Source organism: Ursus arctos, chromosome X, assembly GCF_023065955.2.
Source record: "Ursus arctos isolate Adak ecotype North America chromosome X, UrsArc2.0, whole genome shotgun sequence".
NCBI classification, from domain to species: domain Eukaryota; kingdom Metazoa; phylum Chordata; class Mammalia; order Carnivora; family Ursidae; genus Ursus; species Ursus arctos.
The window spans coordinates 56,151,332-56,176,865 of NC_079873.1; the positions used below are offsets into that span (position 1 = coordinate 56,151,332).

General features: G+C 45.2%; 3 protein-coding genes across 5 annotated transcripts in view; 2 read left to right on the forward strand and 1 right to left on the reverse strand.

Moving 5' to 3' along the window:
- Positions 1–761: 761 nt before the first annotated feature.
- On the forward strand, positions 762–12,532 carry ARR3 (arrestin 3). Its single transcript, XM_026485748.3, has 16 exons — positions 762–778; positions 1,071–1,101; positions 1,252–1,312; positions 1,510–1,554; positions 6,851–7,050; positions 7,173–7,232; positions 7,409–7,476; positions 8,142–8,277; positions 8,467–8,551; positions 8,814–8,886; positions 9,266–9,403; positions 10,960–11,043; positions 11,310–11,333; positions 11,522–11,574; positions 11,892–11,901; positions 12,436–12,532. Exons 1-16 carry the CDS (start codon positions 762–764, stop codon positions 12,530–12,532), a joined length of 1,182 nt encoding a protein of 393 aa, XP_026341533.1.
- Positions 12,533–17,137: 4,605 nt separating this feature from the next.
- Positions 17,138–20,403, reverse strand: PDZD11 (PDZ domain containing 11). Of its 2 annotated transcripts, none has more exons than XM_026485746.4 (7): positions 20,306–20,403; positions 19,688–19,787; positions 19,188–19,271; positions 18,653–18,709; positions 18,211–18,309; positions 17,918–17,978; positions 17,138–17,756 (listed from the first exon to the last, which is right to left on the reverse strand). In XM_026485746.4, the coding sequence occupies exons 2-7, from the start codon at positions 19,772–19,774 to the stop codon at positions 17,722–17,724; spliced, it is 423 nt and encodes a 140-aa protein (XP_026341531.1). In that variant the 5' UTR covers positions 19,775–19,787; positions 20,306–20,403; the 3' UTR covers positions 17,138–17,721. The 2 variants fall into 2 exon arrangements, with proteins under 2 accessions (XP_026341531.1, XP_057168276.1); XM_057312293.1 differs by lacking the exon at positions 20,306–20,403 and adding an exon at positions 20,059–20,188.
- KIF4A (kinesin family member 4A) overlaps positions 20,399–25,534 on the forward strand; it is a 108,215-nt gene continuing 103,079 nt past the window's right edge. Inside the window, exons 1-5 of one of the 2 annotated variants that reach the window (XM_026485737.4) lie at positions 20,399–20,581; positions 20,682–20,800; positions 20,909–21,049; positions 21,159–21,273; positions 24,207–24,397. In XM_026485737.4, the coding sequence (XP_026341522.1) occupies positions 20,930–21,049; positions 21,159–21,273; positions 24,207–24,397 (426 nt within the window). In that variant the 5' untranslated portion in view covers positions 20,399–20,581; positions 20,682–20,800; positions 20,909–20,929. Of the gene's footprint in view, positions 20,582–20,681; positions 20,876–20,908; positions 21,050–21,158; positions 21,274–24,206; positions 24,398–25,534 lie in introns of both variants that reach the window. The other variant, XM_057312274.1, reaches the window with a different exon arrangement.

Genomic DNA, 25,534 nt, shown 5'->3' on the forward strand with positions numbered 1-25,534 from the left:
AGACGTCTCCCTCTCTCTAAGGGTCCCTACTCCAAGGTCTAGCACCTGGGGACACAGATGGGGATAAGAATGGGAAAATCGGGGGAAGACGAAAAGAGGGATGAATAGATTCAAGGAAGGCTTTCGACCTCCATAGAGGTTTCTGCCACCAGCAACCAAGAGCATGAGGACACCAACCCATTCTCTCCCACACTTTTCTCCTCTTTTAGCTGAGAGTTAAGGCCACCATGAAGTGAACTCAGGCTCAGAATCCACTGTAGGAGCAAATGGACAGAATCCATTTTTTCTTCATTCATTCATTCATGTGTCTAACAAACATGTCTTGACACCTACTGTGTGCCAGGTGATGTCCAGCCTCATCCAGTCCAATTTTCCTCAAATTGTCTGGATGGAGGCTTCTCTCTAGCCCCCTTCCAGACAAGTTCCTTCTCTGTGAAGGTGCTCAAGAATGCCCCAGCTATTCCAGGAAGCCATACCCTTTCTGGAGAATAGATAGTATGGTTAGTCGACAATTTGTAAAAATAGGGTTTTTTTTTTCACCCTGTCTGGGATGGGTGAGAGTATGACTGAATAAGTAACCTTGGCAGGAGGGAGAATATAAGGCAATTGACGGTGGTGAGGTGTCTATTTAAGGAGGAAAGGTTACACCACACTAGGTGTGTCTGGATTGTATCCCAGAGTGGGGCAAGGAGAATAGGGACCAAATGACTGAGCCTTCTTCCTTCTTTCCTTCTTCTCAGAAAAGGCTCACCATCAACTCCATGGCCAACATCTCAAGGTAAGTAAGAACTCCTTCTAATTCTCTGAATCTGTGACTTGTCCCCTACCCCAAACACAAGTACTTGCCTTTGGGGTAGAGGAGTTTCCAACATTTCCTCAACTTGTAACTTGAACTCTACTCCAATTACCTCCTCCACCTTTGCACCATTTCGTGCTCCTTGGGCCTCTTCTCCTAATCCGAGGAATATTTCCTTTTTTCCCCCACTTCCCTTCCTTTCCTCTCCCTTCTTTTCCTCTTCCCTTCTTTCCTGATGACCCTCCCTATTTTCTTTGTGATTTTCTCTTTATAGGGTGTATAAGAAGACCTGCTCCAATGGGAAGGTGAGAGAACCTGGCCTAGCTGGGCAAATGAGAGGGCAAAAGGGATAGGTGGGTACTTCCTTCAAGGTCTTAAGGGTTTGCGTTGGGGGCTTCAGGGGAACCCATTCAAAGGTGATTATGAGACTAACATGTGAGGTTGTTCCACAACAGCTTTCCATCTACCTGGGGAAACGGGACTTCGTGGACCATGTGGACATGGTGGATCCCATTGGTCAGTGAGTCCAAAAAGGGAAAGAGCCTGGGGAGAAGGGAATGGGAGCCAGGAACTAAAAGAAAGCCAAGAAAGGAACATGAAGGAGAGGAGGCCAATTAAAGGGAAAAAGGGAAGAACTATTTCAGAGATCGACTTCTGTTTCATAGTCTAAGGATTTTTCCTGGCCACGGTGCCATCTCTCCCTCTCTACACAGATGGTGTGGTCCTGGTTGACCCTGATTACTTAAAAGATCGAAAGAGTAAGTAAAAATTCTCTTGGCCTTTGTATGTGCCAGGGACCCCAAACTGAAATGTCACACATGCCTGAAAAGTAACCTGAATGAGTAGAGTTGACGAGTGGACCAGAGGGGTATAAGAAAATCAAAAAGTGGTGGGAACTGAATGCCTTGTCTGGTGGGGGCAAACAACCGGGAATTTTAGCCGAGTGTGGTCAAATTTTCCGGTTGTTGGAAAGGAACTGGAAATGAAGCTCAGAATAAGACCTTCAGAGACCCAAATTCTAAAAGGGTTATGATACCTCTTCCCCAAATAATATTCAACATAGATATATTTCTAAAATATAAATGAAATTATTTCAAAAGTATACAAAATTTATATGTGTGCTGGAATTAAAATAGTTTCTTTCTAAAATTTCTGACTTTCTTTATTATTTTTGGTGGTCCTCTTGCTTTGTTGCTAAACTGAACATGGGCTTAGACTGGCTATGGAAAGATCCAGTATTCCAGAAATCCATATTTTCATGCAAATTTCCTGATCTTCAAATGTTGGCAGCTAACTAAAAGATTTTTTAAGGCCTGGATAGATCAAAAAACATTTATTTTTCCTTAGGCTGGATGTGACCCTCAGACTGCCATTTTGCAATCTCTGGTATATATGTTTCCACCTCTCCTTCTGTGCAGGGAAACCCCCTATCTTTTTTTGTGGTGGGGTGGGGGAATCCCAGGTAAAGAAACAAAGAAAACAATAGCTCCACCAAGTCAGAACAAGAGACATTACTCTGGCCACAACACCATAGAAATATACGCTGAAATATTTTTGCACTGCTTTTTAAAAATTTTTTTTATTCTGTGATTCAGTAAGTTTGAAAATTGGGTTTGACTCGAAAAAGACTCAGAACAAATTGATGAATACCAGTCCAAACATAACCTTTAGGTACTGTGAGATACAATAACCTTAGTATTTCTGATTAAACAGTGTGGATAAGCAGTACAGCCAGTTTTAAATATCAGAGGAATTCTGGGGGATAGCCAGTAAATTAACCAACTTAAAACTCTCAATTACTCTGTACTCTAAAAAAAAAAAAATCCTAAATCTTTTTTTCACAGTCCTACAAAATCTTCAGAATAACCTTCAGAATAACCTACAGAAAGAAATATTTAGTTTAGAACATGCATGTTGATCCAGAAGTAAAATGTCTTTTTCCTTTTATTTGAATCTTTTTTATGCCCTTTAGTAGAATTTTTTATTATTATTCATTTAAGTTGTGTCTATTTCGTAAGTTTCCTCCTTGTTTCTTTTATATGTTTTGTTACTTTTATGCAGATGATTTTATTTGCAAGATTTTCTAATATTTTTTCTATCAAGTTTCATTTGTTGATATAAAACATGCTTATACTATACTACTGAGTGATAAAGGCCAGTTGTAGGGCAGTATAGATGCATCGTTTAACAAAAATCTATCTGGGATCTCTCTGTATTGTTTCTTAACTGTATGTGAATCTACAATGATCTCAAAATAAAAAGTTCACTTTTAAAAAGGCAATGTCACAAATATCTAAGGTAGCCTTATGTTTAATTAGAGATCCGAAGCGGGGAAGCAAGTGCAAGAGATAATAACAGCAGTTTTCTCTGCAATATGATGTATGATGGCAGAGCTCTGATTTATTTTTTGTTTGTATTTTCTGGTTTTCACACAATTAAGATGTACTGTTTGTCTAACAGACACAAATCTAAATCAATAACTTTAGAATAGATGGTGAATTTTTAAAAATGAAAACGAGCTAATTTCTAGCACACGAAAAGGATGATCCTAATCTGCTGAAGACCCAGGAAGTGGTGGGGGTGGGGGTGGGGGAGGTGATGCCCTCCCCACCTGCAAACAGGGGGTTGTGCCAGAACAATCCACCTGTTTGCCACCCTCACCTCAGGGGCTACTACGTATCCCTCTGCCTCATCCCTCCTGATCTTTTTCTGTCTTACTCCTCGTCTCTTTCATTTCTTCCCCCCCATGTTTCCTTCCAGCCACCTCTTTTCCTCTCCTTCTCACCTTCTCTGTCTTTTCCTTTCTTTTTTCCTTCTTTCCTTTTCCTTTTCTTTCTCTCTCTCTTCTCCCTCCTTAATTGGCCATAATTGAAAGCCAAGGGGAATTTATTTGTCACATCTTCTGAAAATTGTGAAGTTTGTCTCCACTGTAGACAAATTAGAAAGTACAGATGAAGGAGAAAGAGGCTTGCAATCCTATCACTCAAAGATAATCACTTAATAATATTTTAGTTCATATGTATTCATATTTTCAGTGCAAAATAGCTATATTTTTATTTAAATGCAATATCATAAATAGTATTTTCTAATCTTTTTCACCTATGCTAATATATAGAAATCTATGCATTTTTCAGGTGCCTAGTAGTATACCACATGGGGGTACCATAATATATTTAGCCAATCTTCAATCAGACATTTTTTGCTATTATAAACAAAGCTGTGAAGTGCATACATGTGTGTGTATGTATACACACACACACACACACACACACAATCTTTCCTACTTGTCCAATTATTTCTTTAGACTAAATGCCTAGAGAAGAAATGAATGTCCAGGGGCGCTTGGGTGGCTCAGCCGGTTAAGTATCTGCCTTTGGCTTGCGTCATGATCCCAGAGTCCTGGGATAGAGCCTTATCTCTCTCTCTCTCTCTCTCTTTCTCTGTCAAATAAATAAATAAATAAATAAATAAATAAAAGAAATGAATGGCCAAAGGGCATTCACACATTTTTTTAAAGACTTTATTTATTTGTCAGAGACAGAGAGGGAGAGAGACAGAGACCACAAGCAGGGGAGCCGCAGGCAGAGAGAGAAGCAGGCTCCCCACTGAGCAAGGAGCCTGATGCAGAACTCGATCCCAGGACCCCTGGATCATTACCTGAGCCAAAGGCAGATGCTTAACTGACTGAGCCACCCAGGCATCCCACATTCACACATTTTTAAAGCTTTCTATTTTTGCCAAACTGCCCTCCAAAATGATTGAACCGATTGACTCTCCCTCCAGCAGTATATGGGGCCGTCCATTACCCCAGTCCTTATAAATACTACCATTATCATTATTCTCAGTCTTCATTGTATCTTTTGAATATAGATTCACTTTCCTTCTTCTTAATTTTAAAAGCAGGTATTCTGGCTGGTCGATATTTTGATCTCTTAAAAATATTAAATTAAGTTGCTTTCTCCTAGTGTGTGGCTGTCAGTACTTTTCTTGTGGGTCAGTGCTCCTGATAGAATTAAGATTCTCCTTCTTTCTTATCACCCCTGTTCTACCTCTTTCCTTCCGTCAATCTCTGTCACTCTGTCCTTGGACAGGTAGCCCTCTGCACCCCATCCCACATTCCACTAGTTCACTGAAGTGGCTTTCTATTTGCCCCTAATCTTAGGTACCAGCTGTGTAAGTGTGAGTGCAATTATAATTATCTGATTTCTGCCAATATTCCCATGATCGTCATCATCATTCACATCTATAATTACAGTTTCCAAAGGGATTTCTTATACCCTCATGACTCTTATGACTTAGGCTGGGCATATGGAAGTCTGGGCTTTGGAGTCACACAGGCCTGGGTTGAAACCCTGGGCTGTCACTTAACAGTTCTGAGCTCATTTTCTCTACCTATAAAGTGGAGATGATAATACTTCAGAAGAGGGGCACCTGGCTGGCTCAGTCAGTAGAGTGTGTGACTCTTGACTTCGGGGTCGTGATTTTAAGCCCTGCATCGGATGTAAAAATTATTTACGAACATGAAATATTTTAAAAATAATAATGATACTTCAGAGGATTGTTGTGAAGTCTAAATAACATATGTAGAACTCCTATTATTGACAGGTGAATTAACTGAGGCTCAGAGAACTCGAGGGATTCGTATAAGTCATCTTCAAGCCCAGGTAGTCTGACCCTAGGGAATTATGTAATAAATACCCTGTACCCACCACCTAGCTTTAAAAAGAACTACAGAAACAAACTGTTCTCCCATGTGTCCTTTCCTAATCCCATCCCCCTCCTCCTACCCTCCTTCTCTCCTGGCCTCCAGCCCAGGGAACCACTATCCCGCATTTGGTGTTTATTATTCCTGTGCTGTTTCTATACTTCTACTGCATATTCATGTATCTGTGAATAACCCTAACATTGTTCTATATGCTTTTAAACTTTTTATGCATGGTATCAGATTGTGCATATCATTCTGAAGCTAGCTTTTTTTTACTCAATAGTTTGAGACTTAACCGTGTTCATACATGGAGCTCTAGTTCATTTAACCTCAGCTTAGCATTCTATTATATGAATATACCATAACTATATTACCCATTCTTTCACTGATATTGAAATTATTTCTAATTTTATGCTATGACAAATGTAATATCGATGCAATGGACATTCTCATATGTATCTCCTCATAAACATGAGCAAGAGTTCCTCTAAATTCTTCTTAGGTCATAATATATGAGCAGATTGAGTTTTACTGGATAGTGCCAAACAGTTCTCCAAAGTGGCTATCCTCATGTACACTCCCACTTCACCAACACCTAGTATTGTCAGACTTTTAAATTTTTTGACAATCTGGTGTGTGTGAAATGTTATCTCATTGTGGTTTTAATCTGCATTTATCTGATTACTAATGAGACTGGACATGTTTTCATATCTTTTTTTAAGATTTATTACTTATTTTAGACAGAGTGTGCAGGGGGGAGGGGCAGAGGGAGAGGGAAAGAGAATCTCGAGCAGACTCCGCACCAAGTGCAGAGCCCAACACGGGGCTTGATCCCACGACTCTGGGATCACAACCTGAGCTGAAACCAGGAGTCAGATGCTTAACCAGCTGCGCCACCCAGGAGCCCCAACATGTTTTCATATGTCATTGGCCATTCTATTTTGTGTTTCTGCGAAGAGCCTCGTCATACTCTTTGCACACTTTTATATTGGGATTTTTAAATTGTTGATTTGCAGGAGTTCTTTATATATCACAAATGTGAAGCTTTTTTGTTGAAGTATAGTTGACACACAACGTTCATTTGTTTCAGGTTAGGAAGGCTAAAGTTTTGTTTGCTATGCATGGTGCAAATATTTTCTCCCAGGTTTTTGCTTGTTTCGTTGTTTATAAAGATTCCTAACGTAATGAAGTTTAAAATTTTACTGTAATCTAATTTATTAATCCTTTCCTTCATGGCCACATGGTTTCAATCATATTACCTTGTCTCTCCGTGTCTTCCTCCGAGCCATCTAAGAACTTCCTTTCTTCCTCGGGCACGACAGGTCACTCTCTTCCTCCTTTGCCTGCAGTGTTTGTCACGTTGACATGTGCCTTCCGCTATGGCCACGATGACTTGGATGTGATCGGTCTGACGTTCCGCAAAGATCTGTATGTACAGGTGCACCAAGTGTTCCCACCTGAGTCCACCAGCCCCCAAGGGCCCCTCACCATCCTACAGGAGCGACTGCTGCAAAAGCTGGGGGACAATGCCCACCCCTTTACCCTGCAGGTACTGACCCCCCAGTCCTGGGCAAGGTTTCCAGGGGAAATTAAGAGGGGAAGCTAAAGAGGGAAAAAAAAGGAAGGGGGGCCCTATTTCTGCTGTTTGCTGATCTCTTTCTGATCCCCCAGATGGCTGTTAACCTTCCCTGTTCGGTGACACTGCAGCCAGGGCCTGAAGATGCAGGAAAGGTGAGGTCTGGATTCTGAGAAAGAGGGAGAAATAGTGCCAGGAAGAGGGACGGAGGGACAAAGGGACAAGACTGGAGTAACGGACAGCTCAGAGATGGGGTCAGGCATTTCCTTAGAGACCCAAGAGGAAAGGATAGTTGGAAAATTAGTTCTCTTTGCCCCTGCCCCCTTTGCAGGCCTGTGGGATTGACTTTGAAGTGAAGAGTTTCTGTGCTGAAAACCTGGAGGAGAAAATCTCCAAGAGGTAGCCATCGGTCCTCTCCCAAATACCTGCCTCCAGACTGTGCTAGGAAACAGATCTTGATCTCAGGACAGAAAGAGCCCTACTTCTAACTTCCACAGTGCAGTCACCGCCGACTCAGAGGTCCAGCTCTGATTCCCCTCCGGCTTCTCTTCCTTGCTCCAGGGCAATCAGCCAACTTCTCTGGAAAGGGCCAAAAAAATAAATATTTCGGCTTTGCCAGCCCTATAGTTTCAGTTGCAACTACTCAACTCTGCCATTGTAGTGCGAAAGCAGCCAGAGACAGTATGTAAATGAATGAGCTGGGCTGTCTTCCAATACAACTTTATTTATAGACACTAAAATTTGAATTTTATATAATTTCCACATGTCATGAAATATTATCGTTCTTTGACTTTTTTCAACCATTTAAAAAATGCAATAACCGTTCTCAACTTCTGGGCCATCTAAAAACAGGCAGCAGGCCAGATTTGGCCAGTGAGCCATCGTTCGCCGACCCATGGCCTAGATACCTCCGTTGAGGGTCTAGAGGAATTCTCTGGGGGGAGGCTTTACCCCCACCTCCACCCACCCCCACCCCAAGCAAGGACCAGGCCATGGGGTTGTCATGGAAATGGTCTGTGAGTCCCCAAGGAGATGTTCTGGCTAACCTCTTGGCCTCTACTCAGAGACTCTGTGCGGCTGGTGGTTCGGAAAATACAGTTTGCACCCCCGGAGCCAGGCCCTGGCCCCTGTGCCGAGACTACCCGCCGCTTCCTTCTGTCAGCTCAGCCCCTACAGCTGCAGGCCTGGATGGACAGGGAGGTTTGTGACCCCCACTTCCTGACCCCTTACCCTGGAACCCCTCTGAAACCCTGATTCTTCACGACTTCCAACTTGGGTAGACAGGGACAGAAGCCAGGGTGGCAACAGTGTTAAGGAAACAGGAATTCTAGGTCTTGATCTGGGGTTTCTCCCTACAACCTCGTGATGAGCCTCTCCCCCCTGCTTCAGGTTCACTACCACGGCAAACCCATCTCTGTCAATGTTTCTATCAACAACTCCACCAACAAGGTCATCAAAAAAATCAAGATTTCAGGTGAGCTTCTTTTCCTATTCCCCTTGTACCTGGTCCCTAATCTGCTGGTCATTTTCCAAATCTCTGCCCCACTTACCCAGTCTGCATTCATCTACACCTTCCCTCTAATGCAGGCTTATCAAAATGCCTATCTTTGTCCACAAGCACATCTTAGTGCATCATGCACAGTGTACCCATGTATAAGGTCACATCTGAGGGCAGTGAGTTGGGGTCTTGAGGATGACTGTCTGATTATAATCATGTGCTTTTCCTGGCTGTTCAGTGGACCAGATCACAGATGTTGTCCTGTATTCCTTAGACAAGTACACCAAGACCGTGTTCATTCAGGAGTTCACGTGAGCTGGCACCGGGGCTCAGAGAGCCAAGGGGTGGGTTGGTGGGAAAAGGGTCAGGGACTGGAGGCAAAGGAGGGGGTTGGGGAAAGAAGGAAGAGGGTAAGAACCCAGGACTGAGGAAGGTCAAGGTGAGGGCTGATGTAGAGAAAGGGAGGGATTCCTGGGAGAACTAGAGGGTGGATACACACAAGAGGACCATCAAAATGCTGAGAGAGGTCAGGGGCATAAAGATTTCCCACCAGAGTGAATTGTCCCCACTCTCCACAGTCGGACATGCCTGCTTTCCAGTAGGTTTGTGGAATTGTGCAAGATAGTCTTGGGAATGAAAGGACACTTAACTGGCAAGCCTCGCCTAAGTTCTTCTCTTCTCCTTTTGAAGGGAGACTATAGCTGCTAACTCCAGCTTCTCTAAGAGCTTCGCAGTAACCCCGCTCCTGGCTGCCAACTGCCAGAAACAGGGCCTGGCGCTGGATGGCAAACTCAAGCATGGTGATACCAATCTGGCCTCTAGCACAATGTAAGCTCACATGTGACGCCCAACCTCCATTTTCTATCCCCTTACCCATTCTGCATGCTATGTATACAGCTCTGAGCTCTCACCTGTAAGGAAGCCTACCTATTTTTTTTTAAATGTCCCTAGTCCAGTGTTCAGAGACCCCTGCAGGCCTGAGGGCCAACACAGGAGGCTAAATAATGCCCATGGGACCAATGCCCAGGCTTAGGTCACAGGCAGCAAGAAAGCAAAAAGCAGTGAGGAAAATTCCCTGTGTTGTATATTGCTCAGCTCACAAAGGTCATGTGTGTGTGTATATATATACACACATGTGTATACATGCATATATATACATACTATATCTTTATAAGAATCACATTAAAGTCAGCTGGATATGTGCTCTTATTCCATTTTACACTTAAGGACCCAGAGAGATGAAGGAACTGGTCCAAGCCCGCGTCGCTAGTAAGTGGCAGAGGTGGAAAACGTTCTACCATATGCTGTCTGGCTCTAACACTGTGATCTCTAGAGTAGCTGCTCTCTAGCAAAGACAGAAATGGAGTGAAAAGACTAGGAGATGAGAAATGGAGGAGGAGGAGGAGGACCAAAAAAAGGAGAATGATATAATAGGAATTGATAGAATTCTATCCAGTCATTCATTTGGCCCTATGTCTTTGGAGGCCCTAGTGCTAGATGTGTCTCCCACCAAAAGCCATCTGCCACCACCTGATGAGTGCTAATTGCCCCCTGTCCTTCTCCGTGCCTTATCAATCTTGTGGCTATAGATTGTTATTGCTAGAAAGACCCTTAGAAATCGTCCAAAGAGCATTATTTTATAGATAAAGGATCAGTATTCCAGATTCATGAAGAGACTTTCCTCCCAATATCATACAGTTTTCTGTGTCTTATTTTCCAGTCAGTGAGTTTTCATGGAGCACCTGTTACATGCTCATTCCTACGCTTAGCAATGTGGGAGGATACAAGGAAGTTTTAGACAGTCTTGGCCTTCAGTCAATGTATGGCCTAGGTGGGGAACAAAGAGGAACTCAAATGTAATCTAAAGGTTAAACGTTTATACATGTGGTTCAGGTTAGAAATTCAATAGAAGTTAAAAGAAGCTGGCATAGCTGGAGAGGGCTTCCTGGAGGTGACAGAATGAGATAGATCTTGAGACACGCGTAGGATCTGGATAGCAACAGAGCAAGAAAAGAGCATTCCAAATTGGGAGCATAGTATGGGCAAAGGCCGGAAGGTGGGAATCCGCATGGCATGTTCTGAGCATAGAGAGAGGATGGGTCTGCTTAGGTTGTATCTCAGGTGTTAGGGAGTTAGGGCAGAAGAGGTTCAAGAGGCTGGGTGGGGCCAGCCAAGCCTCGTAGTTCTATCCAGAGAGGTAGGCTCTTGAGCAGAGGGTGACATGGTAAAACTGGACTTTAGGAAGAGAAATGTGATTCCAATGACTAGGAGAGATGAGAGCATGGAAGGCCTGTTAGAAAAGGTGCACAGGAAGGGACTGAGGGACTTAATGAATTAATCCCCCCACCCTCCAACAAACAATGACTGCATACTACCACCTCCAGTCTTCAACCTGGAATGAACAAGGAGCTCCTGGGGATCCTGGTGTCCTACAAAGTGAGAGTCAACCTGATGGTGTCTGGTGGAGGGTGAGTGAGGGTTCAGGGTCTGTCTGGGCAGGGGCTGGGGAGCCACTTTTGTTTTCTCCCTTCGTTGGACTGACCCAATCGAGCTGTTCGCCACCCCTTCTCCCGGACCAGTTTCCCAAACCTGTGAGCTCAGTGGGCAAGCCACCTTCCCTTCCAGAAACCTATTCTGTGGCCGAGTTGGCCTTATGATCCCTTATCCCCTAGTAAAACTAGGTTGCCACTTTCTATTTCCAGCTGCTAATTTTACGGTGTCATTCTACCCTCAGCATCCTAGGTGACCTGATAGCCAGGTAAGAGATGCTAGGGGGAAGCTGTGGGGGGAGGGGAAGGGGCCAGAAGGGGAGGGAGAGGAGATAAGGGGACTGAAAGAGCACCAAAGGAGAGTCTGAGGACATCCCAGGACCAGAAAACTGAGGGGGTGAGGTTCAGGGAGTGGCCTGGGTGGGAGATGTGTGACTCTCCCTTGGAATCCTTGCAGCGATGTTGGTGTGGAGCTGCCCCTGATCTTGATGCATCCAAAGCCATCACATGGTGAGTGACCAGGTGGGACTGATAGGAACAGTGGGCCTGAGTGTTGGGGACCAAGCAGTTCTGATCTCAGGAATCAAGGACTGGCAGTTTGGGTAGAGAATGTATAGCAATAGGCAGGTTGGGTTCCTAGGTCTTCAGGGTGTGTGTGTGTGTGTGTGTGTGTGTGTGTGCGCGCGCGCGCGCGCGTGTTGGGGGAGGGGAGGGAGGAGAGGGTTAAAAAGAGAGGGGGAAGAGAAACAAGGCATATCTTCCTGGAACTGAAGAGCCCTGCATCAGCTTCGCCTCCGTTTTCCCCTCCCTCTCCATGCTTGCTACAGAGGCTGCTAGGTAAGGAAATGTGAGGCCTGGAAGCCCCATCCCCCTTTCCCCATTGCCACCCTCCATTTTATGACGAAGGAAATGTTAAAAAGCTTCCCTGGAGTGTTGCTTTCAATACTGTGCTGTGGAAACATATGGTTTAGCTTCGTGTCATAGTTCAGTGCTTTTCGGAGGCCCTCCACCCCCTGCTCTTCTCAGAATCCTTCCCCCTCAGCCCTGCCATTTTTCTTTTTCCTTCCCCCCTCCCCCGCCTTCCGTCTTTCATTCTTCGATCCCTTCCCGCCTCCCCACCCTTCATTCTTATTTCCCCTCCAGCACTCTGGGTGGGTGGGTGGGGGACTTGTGGGAGATTGGGGAGGGAGGGAAGGGAAACCAGCCAGAGTGGTCTATCGATCGGGTTGGGGGGGTAGCTACCTAGAGGGGGAAGATCTGAGTTGGAAGCAGAAAAGGGGTCACTTTTCTGGGACCACAGGAAGGGAGTGAACGTGGACGATGCCCAGAAAGTTGTTCCTAACCCTGCATTCCCCTCTGCTGCTTTGCAAGCTCTGAGGACATAGTCATTGAGGAGTTTACTCGGCAGGAGCAGCGCGGGGAAGACAGCCAGGAGGCCATGGCGGCGGAGGGGGAGGAGGGAAGCTAAGCACCTCGCCTGGTGCTTCTGTGCGGGAGCCCCCACTGTAGCGCTCTAATAAAGCAGCTTGTCCAAGACGTGCCTGGCAATCTCTTTGCAATTTCCTTCTCCGGGAGGGTGATGGCACCAGAGAACAGCACCCTCTGCCCTTGTCAGTGATGACTCTGTAGCATGTGCTTTTTCCCTGAACAACCTCTGACTTCCCTCTGAGCCCTGCCTATCCCGGCCCTCACCCTCCCGCTGCAGCACCCCCATCGCCCCACAACCAGGATCACCCCACCAACGCAGGCAGGGCCTGAGGGGGCGTGGCCGTGCGCCCAGGCCCGGGGCAGCGTGCAAGGTGATGAGCGGCAGAGGGACAGAGAGCACCATCCACCTGCTGCGACATACACCCTTGCACGGAGGGCCCACAGCGAGGCCAGAGACTTCTCCTGGAAACCATTGAGACGGTCTCTGCACAAATCCAACTCACGTGCCTGGGAGAGCAGAGCAGGGAGGGGGGTATCTGGGTGGGGCTTTGGAGATAGGGAGGTGTGCCAGGTATGGTGTGGAGTGCCCGCCGGCAGAGTGGGGGGGGCATCAATTTCCTCCTCCTAGCTCGGGCTGATGGTTGGCCTACTTACCCACCTCACAGTGGGGAGGGCAGCCCTCCTCACCAGCTTCCTGTACTAGACCTTCCAGCGCCTGCCAGTTGAGAGCCCACCACCAAGGCATCACACAGTACATTTTTGCCCCCTCCTCAGCCAACTCCCCTAGGGATTCTTCTCGAAGTTATCTATTGTAAGCTTTGAGAAGTGGAGCCAAGACAACCTGCTCAAGGGCCACTCCCCTCTTCTGGTTCTAAGACTGCCTAGTACTGGAAGTAGAGGAGGGGTGCAGAGTATGTGACTCGGGTGCGGGTGATCATTGGAATTGACCAGATCACGTACTTGGGAAGGCCAAATACTGAGTGTTTACTCTCATATCACTAACCCTATACCTCAGCCCCTTAGGCCTATTCATTAATGGTAGGGTAGCACCATCTTGGATTATCTGTGGATAAGGCAGGGGAAGAAAAATATGGAGCCTCCCCAAATGACCAAACCCTGCTTTGTTTCTTGTTTTCTCTGCCCCCATCTAATCTCCACCTGTAACACAAAGTCCAAGAGGCTTTACATCCTTAAGACGGCTGCTCTGTAGGGTCTTACTCATTCAAAACGGTATATTGAGATTGGATCTGTCCTAGGATGGTAGGCTGCTTGGTTTGTGGCCGTAGCAGCCACTTTTCAGAGACACGGTGTCCTTCTTTTTGGTTTGCCTTTTAAGTTCTAACCTTTAAAAGGTACATTTCTTTCCCTTCTAAACATTTTTTTTTTAAGATTTTATTTATTTATGTGACAGAGAGACAGCCAGCGAGAGAGGGAACACAGCAGGCGAGTGAGAGAGGAAGAAGCAGGCTCCCAGCAGAGGAGCCCGATGTGGGACTCGATCCCGGAACGCCGGGATCACGCCCTGAGCCGAAGGCAGACGCTTTAACGACTGCACTACCCAGGCGCCCCTCCCTTCTAAACATTTTCTTATGCAGGTTCAGCTGCAGCTATGGGACACAGCTGGCCAGGAGTGTGCTTTTGCAGCCTAAGTTTCTAGCTACACACGTGATTCAACTATTGCAGTGGCTGGTCTGACATCACAAGTGGGTGTTATGTCATGTTTTATTTCAAAAGGGGATTGAGGAAAACAATAGGGAGGTTGGTAAGACTAGCAGAGAGGAAGGACGGGTACATTATTCTCTCTAAACCTCTACTAAATGTTTCAACTCTCCACAACATTCTCTTGTAGACATCAATGCTTTCAAGGAGACACATTAAGTGGGTAGATGTAGGAGCAGAAAGAGGTGATACCGTGTTAGTGTGTAACAGTACTGATCTGAACAAAAGGTAAGGTATACTATACCCACATCTTCTGGCACACCTAGAGCTCAGTCCCTATGGGGAGCGTCTATTGTGTTGTGTTTACATGGGAGGAGCTTGCCAGTCTCAGGAAACAGAAAGGTGATGTGTTCAAGGCTTCTACGGTTTGTATCCTGGGGAGGCATCATTACATCTCAAAAGAATCCGTCCCTATTCACTCTGAGTTACCATTTACCACTATCTGGTCCCTTATATCATTTCTCATTTGTGCAGACAAGTCTCTGCAGATGACAGGGAAGAAACATCCGGAGACCTCAATGTGATGTTTGAAACCAGTGCCCAAACTGGTTACAATGTGAAATATGTAATACCCATTTCTCTTTATGACACTTCTGTTGCACTCTTGTCTCTAGCTACCCCCACTGCTTACTCTTTTGGATAACCTTGGCTTGTCCTATCTTGGCGTGGGTACAAGGTTCATTTCCCCATCATGCAGTACAAAGGCCCAGAGTTGTCTCTGAACCTGGACATACACACACACACACACACACAGAGCTATTCCAGCACATAGCTTCTGCCCTTCCATTCAGAATTCATTTCCACTGAAGAGGAGTATCCTTTCTCCCAGCTTTGCTGGGCTAGGGAGTGTAATGCAGAGAAGGCAGACTTCCTTTGCTGAGGTGATGGCCAGGCCTGACTGATATTTAAGGGAAATGGGACTAACCTCAGCCAACAGTAGCTCCCTGGTCTGCCTTCAGGCAAAAGAGAGAAGATCAGAATTCTTCTGTGTTTCCTAGAAGCTGCTCCCCTAGTAGAGATTTAACCCCATCTACATCCCTTGTACCTTAACACACTTCAGAGGTTGAAATCCGACTGGAGCCTTCCGCAGAGTCAGGCATCAAAAGCCATTGTTCCTGTTGATAACTTGGTCTCTGTCTAACTTGATGAATTTATTCCATTTGGGCTTCCGAGTAATCCATCTCCCCCACCCTCAGATTTAAGATTTAAATACTCAGCTACTGGGGGGCACCGGGGTGGCTCAGTCAGTTAAGTGTCTGCCTTTGGCTCGGGTCATGGTCCCAGGGTCCTGGGATCAAGCCCCACGTCAGGGTACCTGCTCAGTCGGGGGGGCTCTGCTTCTCCTTTGCCCTCTGCCTTTCCTCCCTGCTTGTGTTTTCTCTCTCTCAAATAAATAAAAAAAATCTTTATAAATAAATAAACACACACACACTTGGCTACTTACTTACTAAGCTTTCATATGATTTCTGAACTTAGGAGTCAAACAGAACCCCTGAGGGGCACCCGGCTGGCTCAGTCGGTGGAGCATGTGGCTCTTAATGCCAGGGTCGCCGAGTTCCAGCCCCACGATGGGTGTGGAGCGTACCTAAAATTAAAAAAAATCTTAAACAGAACCCCTGAAAATGCTATCGTTCTTTCTCAACTGTGTCTCGCAGCTGTGGGGTGGAAAGTTCTTGCGGGGCCCAGGAATCCCACCTTACCTTCTCTGACTGCTAAAAGCCATCTATAGGGGATGCAGTCCTCACAGCAGCTGGGATACCTCAAAGGCAGACACAGTTCATTCCCCAGGTTTTCTTAGCTACACCCTCAATAAACGACTGGTCCTTTTGCCTCAGCCTGTTATTGCATGTCTCCTCCAGGCTATGCTTGGACCTTTCCAATGCAAATGAATCATGCTGGGGTCCCAACAAAGAACCATTCCAGGTACCTCAAAGTGAGAACCAATTTAGGGAAGGAGGCTTTTTGCCTATTAGGCCCATGGGACTTTTTACCTTGTTTACCACACTTCTTAGATGAGCTGTTTTAAAACCTGTTAACTGCAGGCAGAGTCTTGGACCTCAACATTCAATAGACTCAGCCAATATACCTTTGGGCAAGAATCTCAGCCTGCAGTTTTCCAGATGGCCACTGGGAGGCAGCATAGCAAACAGGAGGATAGAATGGGAGCGGGATTTCCCAGGAAGCCGACGACCTCCAGCTCTGCTCACAAGGATGTTGCTACCTGACTAGAGCGCATAGCAAAGTTGAGATGGGATTTATAGAGAGAGCCAGAACTTCCTCATAGCGATATACTATTTAGAACTGCTTCCCATATTTGAAGACTTTTTAAAAAAATTCAGATTCCCAGGTTCCACCTCAGAACAACAGAATCACTCTCCAAGGGCAGGGCCTGGAAATATATATTTAAGCTTCCCCGGATTCTTTCAAGGTAAACTGGGGACTTTTACCATGGGGGCACTTCACCCCATACCTCATTAGAAACCTTTCTACTCTGAATGGGTATTTTAAAGATGCCAATGGAAATGGAATAAGGTTTGGCCTGGAATCGCTAACAGTGGACTGGTAACCAAGGTGGTGGCAGGTTATCTAGGGCCTGAGGTGGAGAGAAGGGGGAAGCCAACAGTACCACTAAGCCTGCAAGCTGGAAATTGGGAACCAATTTCTTACTGCTGTCCCTGAAAGGAATGCATCCAGACCTCTCCATTTAGTTCCAGATCTAAGAATCTGGGGAAGAAAACAATTATATTAATACCACCTCCCTGCAAAGATGTCCAAAGCTCATGAGGGAAGGGACACTGTCTTCCCCAGTACCCCCTCACCTGATACCATTTCTCAGTTACACTGAAGGTAAGGTTCCCGGGCCTCCCCGAGGGGCCGGCCGGACAGAGTGCGAGGGAAAGGTAGTGTTGCTCGTACTTCCACTGGCTCCTTTTGGGAAGAGCTTTTATTTTTGTCTCAATAGCATTTAAAACCCAGTCAGTATCATCCAAAAGTCACACCAACATTTCCTCAGCATTGCCTTTTACTTTTGGGGGGAGAGGAGAGAAGGAGGGAGGGAGGATAAAACAGTCCCAGGGAGTCTCTGGAGTGTAGGAGACTGGTAGTGCAACGATGGGATGAGATGGAAGGCCCCCAGGATCCTTTTCGCTATTGATTTCTAGACTCTAATGAACAGGATGTGACACGTGTGGCTGTCTAGCACGTGGTAGTCAATAAATGTCAGCGGTCTTTTCTAGCCGGGCTCTCCACAGGCTATACCTAGATTAGCATCATCCTTCCCATGTCAGGGAATGAAGCTCACCCCCAGAACGAGGGAACGTGAAGTGCAGCACAGTTTGGGTAATGCAGTTGGCTAGCTGGCTCTCGGTGGCAGGGCCTCACCATGTTCTCATCCTCTCCACTCTGCTCTGCCAGGGTGGGGCTGAGAGTAGAGTTTCCCAAGAGGCTTCCCTGAGGCCTAACCAGCTTGTCCTAGAAGATTCTCTGTGGAGGGCTACGGGCTGCAACTCTCTAGTGTACAGTCCTCTCTTTTTGACGATGATAATCTGGGGAAAAGGAGAAAAGAAAAGGAAGACAAGAACGGGTTACTTTCAGGCCTGCGCTCCCAATTCCCCAGCCCCAACTTGCGGGGTGGGGGGGCTTCAGTAATCAGTACTTAAAAAAAGGGTTCCTACCCAGGGTAAATGAAAAAGAGAGTGGCACTTACTGTAGGGAAAGAAGCGAACACGCATACTTATTTCGCGGGCTGTCTTCAGAATCTCAACAGCCTGGAAGGAACACAGCAGCTTGTAGAAATGAAGATATGACCCAGGACAGTATCATAATAGGAGAAAAACAGTTTGCTACTTCAACCTTCGGGGTCACTACTAGCTGCTTCCTCCTGATGGACTTCCTCAGGGGAGACTCCTTCTTATGAAGTTACAGACTAGACTAATGCTGTCCAACCTTTCCTACCCGGGATGGCTTCTCACCTCGCCACAGCCCGGATGCTGTGCTCACCTTGCTGTGCTCAATGTCTTGGAAATCCACATCATTCACAGCTAGGACTTGGTCCCCTTCCTGAAGTCCTGCCCGATGTGCATCTGAGTCGGGAATCACCTGTTGGTAAGGAGAGAATATATGAGATTGAGGCGAGAGAATTTCAAAGGCTGTAAGCAAAATTAAGCGCTACTCAAATGTAAGGTGCTAGCATTTGTGTGTGTGTGTGTGTGTGTGTGTGTGAGAGAGAGAGAGAGAGAGAGAGAGAGAGAGAGACAATGCAGGGAAACAGACAGTTTGCCAGTGAGAAGTTTTAAATGGGAAAGGGTGTCCCCATGATGCCCCTTCTGTAGGTCTACTGAATCATTCTCTTCCCAGGCCTTTGGACACCAGGGTTCTGCAATCTGGTAATTTAACAAAGGGAACTAGCAACCCATATTGCCTACCTACCAGGCACACGTACCTTAGAGATAAAGATGCCTAGCTGGGAGGCCTTTCCTCCTCGGATATTAAATCCCAACTGTAAGACAAGAGCACAGAAGGGGGGCTCAATATAGATCACACATACAAGAACATCTAATAGCATCACTGTATGACAGCTTGGCTTATGTGTTCCTCAGAGAGAAGTCAGAAGTTGTGGAAGTGGTATCTCAGATTTTCTGCTCGTTAAAAAGTTTCCTTACCTCCCTACCCGCTTTAGACGGGATACCCATCTATCCCCCTAACCACTGCCAACTTCTGGGCCTGGTACAGACAAACCTGGCCTGGAATAAAATGCAGTTGTTCTGGGGCGCCTGGGTGGCTCAGTCGGTTAAGCATCTACCTTCGGCTCAGGTCATGATCTCAGGGTCCTGGGATCGAGTTCTGCATCGAGCTCCCTGCTCAGCGGGGAGCCTGCTTCCCCCTCTCCTTTTGCCCCCCCCACTCATATGTGCACACACTCTCTCTCTCTCAAATAAATAAAACCTAAAAAAAAGACAACTGTTCCATAAGCTCACCTGAGCTCCAGGGGGCTTCTTCAGTGTGACGATTCGGGGCAGAAACTGGGTCAACTCATTGTTGTAGTCTGGGTGATATACCCTCTGCAAGACACAGCAACCCCAGAAATCTTACTACCAGCCTTAGATTTTATACCCACCTTCATCAGGACTACAAATGCATTGCCTTGAAGTCAGGAAAAGCTGTGGTCATGGACTTAGCTGTAAGTAGAACAGATATCACCGTCCAAACGGGTAGATGGATAGCATGGGGAAATGGTAGCAGCCCAGCAGCTCCCCACCTCTTTACCTTGAGAATAGAAACTAGGGCTCTAAATTTTCAGAATTCTCTGGTATGAATGGACTCTGGCAGGAGGATGGTTCAGAATCCAACTTCTGGGTCCCCTGGCTACAACAAAGGCTAGAATTCACTTTCTGTTGAGCTTTCTAACTCTGCCATCCTACCTTTCATATACCATCTCATGCCCACAGGGATAAATCCCCTACTTAAGCATTCCCACCTCATGAGGAGGAATCCATGCTGGGGGATTCTCATAGGCAGGCAGGAAAACCACCGGGTAGTCATCATAAGGAATCCGGCTGTCCATCTTCAGCAAGGCCCTGGAATGGAAGGAAGGGTGAATCAAAGCTAATAAAAAACGGTTCAAAAGGGTCAGCAGTCCAGCAAGTTTCAAAAAACAACCCCACCCCATCCCAAGACTGTCAGTCTATGGGCTCAGTCCACTTCCTGGTGACAAAGACTGAGAGAGACAAAGAAGAAAAACTATGGAAGAAAACAATTAACTTTGCTGAACATCTGGATGCCAAGCAACCTGTTACTCCATTAGAGATGATCTCCTGTCTCACAACAATCCTGCAAAATAGATGTTACCGTCTTCATTCGAGAGAGGAGGAAATCAGGAGCGTCTAATTTTCGAAGTCCAAGGGAGGGTTGTTTCCAACTATCCATTGGGACTCGGGGCAAGGCACCGCCCCACATTCCCTAGATGTGATCAGGAATGGTGGGGCCCCCCTAGAACGACCCCTCCTTCACCGCCAGCCACCTTCCAGGTCCCCGCCCCGCATTCTGCTGGAGTCCCGCGCACAAACCGCGGTACATGCCATACCACTTCACCCACCTACAGGCCTCAGGATCCTCAGGCTCCGTTCACAGCCAATTCGGTCTGGAAACCGGAAGCGGATGCTCGGGTGGGTCGGAAAGGGCGGGCTCAGGGTGCGGCGCGCAGATCCTCCCCTTCCCAACGCGTCTTCCTGCGCGCGCCGACGTGCGTGCTCGGCCCGCAATCTGTCTGCGCTCCGATTGGCTGGCGCCTCAGGAACCGATTTGAAACTTGGCGGTTAAAGCTCCTGTTGGGACAGGGCGGCGGGAGACCGGGGAAGGGAGGTTTAGTTTGGTGAGTTAAGGGGGCACACCTTAGGATCTGCCTTTCCCGGTACGCTGGGGCTTTGGTTCTTTGTCGTCATCTCCGCGGGGGGCTTTCCTTTTCATTTCAGACTCCGCGTCGCCCTCTTCAGAGCGTGGGACTGTCCTGTCGTGGCCAAGTCTGAGGGACAGTGACTCTCCGGAGGCAGCGATCCCGCTGGGACGGGGAGGCTGCCACCGCTACTGCTGAGTTCCGTAAACCACCCCACCCTCCAAGGCGGGCCGGAACTCCCACCCCTCCCGACCTACCAAGATTCATCAGCAAGTAACTTTTCCCCTCCCCTCCCCTTCCCCGCAGAGACGGTGCTGCGGTAGGATCATGAAGGAAGAGGTGAAGGGAATTCCTGTAAGAGTGGCACTGCGATGTCGCCCTCTGGTCCCCAAAGAAATTAGTGAGGGCTGCCAGATGTGCCTTTCTTTCGTACCCGGGGAGCCTCAGGTGCGTAGGAGAGTCCTGGGCCTGCCTCTGAACAGCTGGGGCCAAAAGGCAGTGAGGGGCGTGGTCTCGCCTTTCATTTTTCTTACTCCTTGTCCCTTGCCTTCTCTAGGTGGTGGTTGGTAGTGACAAATCCTTTACCTACGATTTTGTGTTTGACCCCTCTACGGAACAGGAAGAAGTCTTCAATACAGCAGTAGCACCACTCATTAAAGGCATATTTAAAGGTAAGGCTGTTTAATTCTTCCACCGGTTCTCGAGCGTATATTTTGTGTCAGCCACTGTACGTGGGTGCTGCAAGTACAGGAATAGATGAAACATGAGTCCTGTCTTCAAAAAGCCCACAGCCTAGGAACTAATTCAATATCATTTGCGAAAGTCTGTACCCTTGATGCTAGTTTTATACTGTATTTGCTTTCTGTGGTTCCACCCATCTTTGACTTGTATATATATTTTTTTGCTTGTTTGTCCTGGAACTTCATTAGATTCTAAGCTCTTTCATGGGTGCTGAAGATGATCAGTTTGCCAACCTACTTCAGGCCCTGGTACTCTGAAGCCTGTTGAGGATACAGAGAAAAATTATATAGCTTCCGTGCCCTGGAGGAGTTCAAAGTCCAGGAGTGGGAGTCGAAGTAGATGACTACATACATAATTTAAATACATAAAAAATTTTAACCTTTTGGCACTTATCTTTAAGAAAAAAAATATTTTAAAAGTCAAAAATATGCAATAGAATCAGCACTGCTTTCCAAGTGTTAGGAAAACCAAAAGGATGGCACTAACTCTGCTTGGGGTATTAGGGGTGAATTTCACAGCATAGGGAAACTTTGAAAGAGATCTTGGCTGATGAATAGAATGCTTTTAGGTGAAGAAGGATATTTTCTAAAGCCCCTCAGTTCTCTGACCAGTTAATAATCTTTATCGAAGAAGCTAAGACTTTAGTGTTGTTGAAGATCATCGCAGGATAGCAGGGTTCTAAAGAAGGGAGCTGTGCTTGAGAGGTGTTTAATTACTGTTATTCCAGCACAGAGGTTTTTCAGGATTCAAAGCAGAGGTCTATGTAAAAAAAAGTTGAACCACGGCACACCAGTCCCTTAAGATGAAAGGCACATTTGTACATCATGTAGTCTTACTTTGCCTCCAAAGAAAAATGCTTTCCAGCAATAGCTCTAAGTGAGCTTCCAGCATCTATTTAAATTCTTTTCTTTGACGGGGAACTCACTGACTCACAAGGTGGTCCCATTGACTGGATTTTGGACAACTCCAATTGCACTAGATTATATTGAGATGAAATTTGCTTCCCTGTAATTTTTACCCAGTGGTGTTAGTTCATCCCTCCGGCAAATTCACATATTTTTTCTTAATTTTTTTCACTTTTTTTAAATGATGTAATGGCTCAGGACACACTGAACACTTCGTTTCAAAATTTTAAAATATTAAAGCAATAATGTCAAACTTAGAGAAATGTTGTAAGAACAGCGTAAAGAACTTTTTTTCCTGAATCATTCGAGATGAATTGTTGACCTGATGCCCCCTGAATACTTTAGTGTATATTTGCTACAATCAAGGGCTCCCTCCTACATAACTACAATATAAGCATCAAAATCGGGAAATTAGCACTGCTACATTGCTACCATCTAGTCCTCAGACTTCATTCAGGTTTCACCAGTTGTCCCAACAATGTCCTTTAGAATAAAAGGATCTCGTTCAAAAGCACTTGTTGTATTTAGTTGTACTTTCTCTGTATAGTTTCTTTCATTCTAAAGTTTTTTAGTCTTTTTTTTTAATTTTGTGATCCTGACTCTTGAGGATCACAGGCCAGTTGTTTTGTAAACTGTTTATCAATTTGGGTTTGTCTGATGTTTATTTATGACTGGATTCAGGTTGTATGTCTGCAGTAGGAATATCACAGAATTGGTGCTGTATTCTTCCCATTGAATCCTATTGGGCAGCACATGATGATTTGTTTCATTACTGCTGATGTTCATTTTGATTATTCGATTACGGTGTTCTTACCTGCCAGGCTTCTCCACTATAAAGTTAATCTTTTTCCTATTTACACATTTGGAAGACGATTATGTGATTCTGCCTAAGTCTCTACTAATTAACCATCCCTCTTTCCTTTAGCTATTCTGGAGACAGTATGGTCTCCAGACCCTTTATTATCTGGTCATCTTCCTTAGAATGTTGCTTCACAGCTCAGTAAGAGCACTGTAGTTCTATACTTTTGTCTTAACTTGGGAATCTATGAGAATTAAATTATAGTCTTTAGAGGCAATATAAAGTAGATAGTGATTCCAATAATATATTTGGTTAATATTGCTCTCAGTTGCAAAGACAAAGCCAATATTTTTCAATCAGCTCAACATCATCCTCTTGTACTCTGAATTCCCAATACCAGAGAGCCCTGAATATTTTGGGAAAAGTACTGAAACTTGGTTTCCCCAGTTCCTACTATATACACATATCTGTGGTATTGTAGAAGATTGTAGAATGTTATTATTTTTCCCCGTGGTCATGCTGGTGATACTGGCTATTTATTACAGTGAAAATCTTGATGTAACATCTTATGATCTTTCAGAATATCAAGGGAGGTCTTCATTTAGACAAACAAGTTCTTTTAAAAAGAAAAAAAAGGCCAAGGAGCCTGATAATATGGTCCAGATGCAGTCTGAGAGTTTAGATAGGGAGTGGATGCTTTCATTGATTGTAAAAATCAGCTTTGTTGCCTTTTTCAGATGAAGACTGGTCATCAAAAACATATATGTTGGAATCCCTTCTATTTATGCAACTTTTAAGAATTTCATTTAATTCCCATAATTTAGAATTGCTAAAAGTAGAATTATAAAGCTGTGAATGGCTTTTTGGCAGTGAATCGGCCACCTTCATTATCTCAGCCGTATCTTTAAGTGTTTTACTTCCTAGCCTTTAAGGGCAACGAAGAGGGGCAACGTTCTGGGGTTGATATTTTTCTTCTTTGCTGGATTGGAGTAATGCAAAATCCTGGCATGCGTATGTTTCTCTGTGTCTGCTATTCCTAAGAGACCCTTGTCTTAAGAGAGCAGTCTCCATTTTGTGGCAAGTAATTGCTGAAGGAAAGTGTGTGTATTGACTGGATGAAAATTGAGCACCACTATGCATGTGACTTCTATTTTGCCAGGATACAATGCAACCGTCCTGGCCTACGGGCAGACTGGCTCTGGAAAAACCTATTCAATGGGAGGTGCATACACTGCAGAGCAAGAGAATGAACCAACAGTTGGGGTCATTCCTAGGGTAATACAATTGCTCTTCAAAGAAATTGATAAAAAGAGTGACATTGAATTTACTCTGAAAGTGTCATACTTGGAGGTAAATGATTTATCTTTAATTATACTGAATTCAAATGTATCTCTGGGTAGAAAAAATAAATCCAAATCAAGTTTTTTCCTGGCATGACTCAAATTAGTAAATTGCATTTTTAGTAAATTACATTTTAATAAATTGATAGAGAAAATTTACTGGCTCAGTGGGAGCTGGCTCCCGCCCAGTTCTTTTCTTGTCAGAATAGTCTGTTTAATCTGATTGTTAGAGGAGTTGGCATTGCCACATAAAAAGATGATAGGAGTTCTTTAATTCCAATTTGGCCTCTGCTGCTGATTCCCTGTAGAGTCTGCAGAAAAATATTTGATTTTCCTTTACTGTTTTGAGGCCTAAGTGATAAACCTTCTGCTTCAGGAAGAATGTTATTAAAAATGAGTGAAGTATTGCGCTGTCTGACAATAGAATGTGTTTATTCAATAGATGTTATTGAATACCTACTGCGTTACAGGGCCTGTTCTAGGTACTTGGGATATATCCGTGAACAAAACATAAAAATCTCTACCCTAGTTGGGTTTTCATTCTAATGAATATCACTATACAACTGGACTGGCCAGTTATATCTAACACATGTTCAGGAAATTTATGGTTTTTGGAAAACTACCTAGTTGGTTCCATAGCAGTGATATCTTTAACGAGCAATGATTAAACTTACATAATGTAAGCATGAAATTATATATCGTATGTGAATACTTCATCCTGGAGTTGAATCTTAATATGTTGATAGGTATCAGAGGTGTGGAGTTGGAAGACAGGGAGTTAAACATCATTAAGATTTAGCCTTCTTGAATCTCTTGATTAGGCCAGTTGTGGTCAGGTAATCAAATGTAAAAATTACTTAATAACCTGGTATGTTAAATTGCAGCAATGGCAATAATAGCAAACAAATATGGTGCTTGCTATGTGCTAAACACTGTTCTAAATACTTAAAGTTCTGGTTGTTGAAGTATTGGTTGCCACTTCTCCGGGTTGCTTCCCATTTGCACCCTCCACTAAGGACCGGTTACTTCAACACTGTAACAAAATAGGGAAGGTGATGCTGTTATGGTACCATCAAAGAACTGAATTTGGGCACTCGTGTAACTTTTCATTGGGTCTGCTATTCGCAAGAAACCATGTTAAGAGAGC